The following is a 6500-nucleotide window of genomic DNA, read 5'->3' on the forward strand; positions in this document are numbered from 1 at the left end:
GCTCCCCTCGATAAACTGAAGTCCTGATCTAAACCCTTTTTTTTGCAACTGAACGCATTCAAATGTATGAGGATTGTGTCCATGACAACATTAATAGTCTACATGCACACGCATTGCATTAATCCTCTATATTGGCTTTCTAAAATATTATAAATATTCTTTTCAATTTTGTGACAATCTATGATTTAGATCATTTGGTCTAATATATAACGACTGGTTCAACCGATGCTATCCGATTACAAGGCTACCATCTGTAAAATGTGAAAAAACTTACCCCTGTTTTAGTATTGTAAATACGTATCAGTTGTCCAGAAGTTGAAGAAAATGACATCTTCAGATTTCCAGGTCCAATTTCAATGGTCTCATTCTGTGGACTGTCTATCATGGAGAAAAATCCATTTCTACTTTTCCCTGCATCATTGTGAAGTGCAAATAAAAGAACATAAAATAAAATAAGTTACTATTCAGCATCAGTATCATACGGTTTGCCACTAATTCATTTTAGTAAATAATCTTTATAAGAAGCAACAATAGTTAAGTAGTGTTGATAGCTTAAGATAACTAATACTTAGTCAATACATATAAAGAGAAGTCAAATGGCATTCAAGAATGAGCAGTGCCTAGAAGGAAAAGAAATCAGACATCTACCTTTGTCAGATGCTTTAGAAATGAAGTACGTGCTCCAACCAAGAGGCGGCACAGATGCTTGAAAGAGAAGCCAGTATTTAGGGACTTGTTTTAATGACAGCCCCAAGTAGGCCCTCGTATAGAAGTTTCTTAAGTTGCCTGTAACATTATCTAAACCTACATATTGTGCTTCAATGGTATTGCCTGAAGAATCTTGGACAACAAGATTGGCATCGTTAACCTGGCAGTTATTGAAATTTCAGATCACAGAGACAGATGCACTGGAGTAAATATCCTATCTATTTGTACATACACAGAATGAAAAGGGGAGCCAAGTTCTGTACCAAACATTCAAGATTTTCATTTCAATAAAGCATGAATGAAAACCACGAATTGACAGTAAAATTACCAAGGAAAGGAATGAGAACATCCAATGAGATATACCAACATAGTAGATACTTAACCACATAAGAACTGCATTATATTTAACAAGCACGCTACAAAATGATGGAAAGCGACTATTTCTGTACAAAAGTTCAAAATTTCCATGAAATCCTCAATGCATAATAATGATAAAATTCAAATTGATGGGAAGCAACTATTTCTGATAAACTGAATCAGCTTAAGTTTAGCCATTTGTTAATTTTTTGTGCATGCTTGGACATCAGATTCATATTCTTATAAATTAGGTCCTTCGGGGATTTACTGTTTTGTTTTGTTATTGGTTTTTTCTGTGTGCTTCTTGTATACTTGAGTGGTAAACCCTAGGTGTCTTTTTTATGAAAGAAGAAGAGGGAGAAGAATAAGATGAGTACTCACCGGTATCTTAATAATGTCTGTACGGTTCCATCCAAGAGAATTATACGCTACTATAACCTGAAAGTAACCATTTATACATGATGAGTAGAAATTGCAACAATGTAATATCTAAAACCAAAGTAAGAAAGATATAAAAGATTACCAAACTCTTTCCTTCCTGAATATCTTCCTCTGTTGGTGGGCAGAAACTGATATTGAGTAAAGGACACTGCTCAAAAATCAAAGGATATAAAGGGGGGAAAGCAACCCAAAAAAAAAAAAAAAACAGGATTAGGCAAGGAGGAGCAACTTCATCAATTTGGCCCTAAAAGTGCTAGGAAAAACATTGAAACATTACCTGACTAAATTTAAATGTAGTCTCCGTACATTGTTCTCTTGATTTGTTGTCAGTAAGGCATGACAGGGCAGCATTTACAACACCTTCTGCCTATGAAAAGTTATTGCATTTTTAATGATATCTTAGAGAGATTCGTCATAAAAATAACAATGGTGCAATGACTAAAACAAACTCAGAAGGTCAAAATCAAATGACAATTAGCTACCTACCTCAGAGGCTCCAATAAACAATCGTTTTGCATAGTCATTTGTTGTATGTTGTTTAGCAGTGCCGGTGACAGCATCATGGTGCTGTGCAATTCCTAAAGCATCTCCGAGGCTGAAAGTGTTAGGACCATTGGATCTCTTTCCAGCCAAAAATTCAAGTTGTCGTGCTGCCTATTTTACACAAAAGGAAATTTGCTTCATTTACGTTTATAATCCAAAAAAGTTTAAGAGAAAAATAAAGAGAAGTCACCCTCTCTCTCCATGGCACATATCTTTGTATTCCCTTATAGAGTTCCTGGTATCTTAGTTAACAAATACTAAGCATATAGAACCAGGATGTTCTAGGATGGTTGCATGGGATGCTAGGTCCTTTGCAACCAGCAAATCAAGTGTCTAAAATTGGAGAAAAGAGCTACTTCCTATCTAATTCTGATTCAACAAACAACCAATGTGGATTTAGACTGATGTCATACCAAATAATATCCACTCAGCACTCGGACATATCGCTTCAAGGCTGGGCGACTAGTGAAAAAGCCAGTCCAATAAGAATTTGCCCCATCTGCATACCTGTCAGCAAGTACTGTGCAAGCTTATCAATGAAATTGATGAGGTCGATAAATGTTGCTCTATCGACAAAAGGTAAAAGTAAGAAATTACGGGAAATAATCATCAGTTTTCAGTGGCCATGATTCATTTGCTGCATTTTTTGCATCAGTATAGATAGATGGTGTAGAATACAAGGCATTAACTTGACCGTCCTGAGAACATTAGAAACTCTTTTCAATGCATTATTTAGAAAACATATAGAGCAAATGAAAAAGAATAGGGCATTTCATGAAAGCCAGAGTCCAAAATGGGGCATTTCATCAGCAAAGTTTTCACAGAAGCCATGAGACTATCTAGTATAGATTTGATGCTATGGGGAGCAGGCAAGACTAAACAAATAAGTAGCTATTTGATTTAAACCACAAGAAAATACCCAAGTTCTAGTTTGAACCCAGCTATTTTCAAGCATCAATTTAAAGGGAACATAAGCTCAGATGCAGCAACTTCGTAATCAAACTGCCAGTAAATGGCATTGATTTTTTCATTAACACTCTACCTTGTTAACATAGTGAATCAATTTGTCCATTTGCTTGAACCAAGACTCGGCATATTGGTACCGAAAATCATCACCCATTGTCCACATGATATGGTTTGTTCGTGTGACATTTGCCTGAACATAATAGACATTTATAGTAATTGTAATATGTAAGCATCAGTCTCTTTTAGCTAAATAAATCGTTGAACTGCATTCTTATTAGGAGCCTTAAGACAAAATAATAAATTTAAAAGAAAAAATCAGGCAGCTAAGAGTTTACTTGGTTTATAGCAGCATTAATAAAATCCTTAACCCTCTGTTCAACATTGTAGTCAAATAGTGAAGGATTATCCTGCAGTTCAATGAGTACCAGATTAAGGTGAAACACTCAATAAGAATATAAAACGTTGGCAAAAACAATTTTTTGTGAAATATTAAAACCTGAACAGGCACAAAGTCATCATTCACTTCAAAATGGAAACCAGTAGGGGGACTATAATGAACAGGAAATGCATTGGCAAAAATCTGCAAAGAGATGTAAATAGTGAGCTCAAAAGACCTACTTAAAGAGGAAGAGTAGAAGTGAAGTAATTGCAATTGCAAACCTGAGACGAAGAACCAAAATTTTTAGAAGCACGCCATATAACTTCTAGAGATTTGTCACCCTTCCGTTTTGCTCTGTCTTGATAATCTATCCTTGCAAAATGTACAGAGTCGAACCCAAGCTAGGGGAAAATGTAATAATCAAAATGTCTCAGTTCTTAGCCAATATCATATTTCTGCATTAGTGAATCATCACTCATAAAACAGCTTACCTCGGCCCCAAGTAGGTATGCTTGTACAGCAGAGTGCCCGAATGGATCAATTTGCCATCCAGCACGAGGAGCTTTGTTGAATTGCTCCTTTATTGCACGATGACCAAGAGTTGTTTGGTCAATCATGTCTATGTAATGGCATGTTGCTTCATCATGCATACACCAACCACCATTTCTGCAGATAGTACAAAAGATGTTTATCAAAATTGAACCTCTCTCACAGCCGCATTCCCTATATCAGCTGCTTGCTAACAGCTTACATGAATTCAAATTGTCCAGCATCTACAAGATTTCTCACTACTTCTTGTGTTGCCACACTTTGTTCTACCCACCATCGTTGGAAAAAAGCCTATCATTCATGTTAAATTCTGTTAGCAAACAAAAATGCAAAAATAGTAATATCTTGATATATAAAACATTTACCAACTATGAATTTAAAGTTTAATTACGACATTCTTACATATATTATTGCATATTTAACTCATGAATCACAAAATCAAAATTAATCAACAAATCTTAAACTTAATTAAGAGCATCGTGGTATCCGCATATATTAGTCAATTTTTTGAGTTGTTCGAAAATCAAAAGAAAAAAAAACAAACAAACAAACAAACAAACCGAATTCCTTCACATTCAAATCCAACCAAATATCGAACTCTCATAAAAACCTCACAATTAAGAGCGCTTACCATCTCCGCAAACACAAACTTCCTATTCGGATCACGCAGCAACGCTTCCACAACCGAATCCAGCACATTCTCCACACACGCCCCCTGCACCAAACATCATACAAATTCACTTCCATATAAGCCAAAATCACATCCTGTAGATAAATCACGTGAAAAATCTGCGAATTGAATCATTTGAATCAAGATTCGAGCTCAGAGTCACTGCTCTGATACGAAGCAAATATGTTGTGTGATTATGACCTGGATAGTGTTATTTGATCCAACATAGTACTGATCAATAGTCTTCAACCATCCGACGTCGTCGTGGGAATGAGGAACCAAATGAACGTTCAGTTTGCCGGCCACAACGCCGGCTCGAGTGTTGTACTTCACGTACGCGCCACAGACTTTTCCATTGAAACAAAGCAAAAGAGAAGCGCATAGGCATAGCAAAGCAGAAGCTAAACTCGTTAGCTTCGCCATTTTCCAAAGCAATTCGCCAATGTGTCGGTGGTTTATTTGTAGAAGAATCCTCAAAGGCGGTGAAATTGAAGTCCGATGAATATGGACAAATGAGAGGCCTCGGTTTCTACAAGGCGATTGGCCGGCCGGCAGGTAAAAGAGCCAGTGAAGTGAAATGGCCAATGCGGAAATTTTGTTACGGGCTTACGGCACCTCTGGTTCAGACTTTCTGTCAGCGCTGCTTAAAAAAAGATTAAACGAGTCGGTTATTCAGTAAGGTCGGGCTTAGAGTAAGGACGTACTGTGATTGTTTTAAAAATAACAAAAAAAAATATGTTTTTAAAAAATTTAGGCGACACGTGTCATTCAAGGGACTTTTGGGGGTTCACTGGGGTCGGTGGATTCATTTAGCCCGTTTTAGTTTGTAAAATATGTGATTGAATGTGAATAGATGGTCAAATCATGTAGGGTGCACGAATGTAATTATAGTAAAAAATGCACCTGATCAGGGACTCTGAACTGCCAAAACAGAAAGGGCAAAGCATTGTTTGGACGCATCTTACAATTGTTGTTTGATGCTTTTGTTTTCGAGGATTGCTACATTTACAAACAAATCCTTACAAACACGTGTGGCAAGAAAGAAGACAAAATAAATATAATTGTTTTTTGGGGGTGTTTTTTGTCCTTTTCCTTGCCACATGTGTCTGTAAGGATTTGCTTGTAAAAATCCTCTGTAATTCTAGTATTTTTCTTTGTTCTCTTTTCGAAACAAAATTATTAATAAACAATTTAAATACAAAATACGCTTATAAAAGTATAAAAATATTTTTTAATTTTATGTCACATCATAATATTTTAAAAAAATTAAAAATAAAATTAATATTATTACACATTGTACATAAAGTCATGCAATGAATATATTAGAATGTATTTTAAATTTTAAAATAAAGTGAGGATAGAATTCCATGTATTAAATAAATGTATACAGCTTCATATATTTGACTATGTCTACTATGGAATTTAAAATAGGAATTCACGTGCATTCTAACCTTCTTTGAGGTCTCATAATAGACACCATTTATGTTGTCAGGGCAGCCCAATGGTTTTTAGGGTATTAGACGAAACTTTTAAATTGAGCTTTATTTTTTAAAATATTTAAATATTAATTAAATAATATTTATTTTAATATTATTGTTATTATATTTTTATTTAAAAATCATTATTCTCCTCAAAATAGTCTATCTAAATCTTTTGAATAAACTAGTCATTTCCTATTATGCTTCTCCCCCTTTGATAATTTCCGTATATAATATGTACTAAAAAAAATGCATAGAGTTCTCATCTTTAAGAAAATCTATATTACTATCTTATTGAACCACTTTTCTACTAATAAATCTCTTAATTTTGCATCAATATTTTTCTATTGGCCTGAGTCATAAATATTTGTAACAATAGAGGTTTTTTTTTTTTTCCCCCTATTCAAAT

General features: G+C 34.8%; 1 protein-coding gene across 1 annotated transcript; it reads right to left on the reverse strand.

Moving 5' to 3' along the window:
- Positions 1-244: 244 nt before the first annotated feature.
- On the reverse strand, positions 245-5212 carry LOC132173075 (probable alpha-mannosidase At5g66150). The gene is made up of 16 exons (XM_059584646.1): positions 4815-5212; positions 4575-4658; positions 4146-4234; positions 3886-4060; positions 3676-3795; positions 3512-3595; positions 3351-3422; positions 3092-3205; positions 2647-2747; positions 2463-2556; positions 1993-2160; positions 1784-1873; positions 1589-1654; positions 1447-1503; positions 649-868; positions 245-411 (listed from the first exon to the last, which is right to left on the reverse strand). The coding sequence occupies exons 1-16, from the start codon at positions 5034-5036 to the stop codon at positions 245-247; spliced, it is 1923 nt and encodes a 640-aa protein (XP_059440629.1). The 5' UTR covers positions 5037-5212.
- Positions 5213-6500: the final 1288 nt, after the last annotated feature.

The sequence above is a fragment of the Corylus avellana genome, chromosome ca2 (genome assembly GCF_901000735.1).
Source record: "Corylus avellana chromosome ca2, CavTom2PMs-1.0".
Taxonomy (NCBI): Eukaryota; Viridiplantae; Streptophyta; class Magnoliopsida; order Fagales; family Betulaceae; genus Corylus; species Corylus avellana.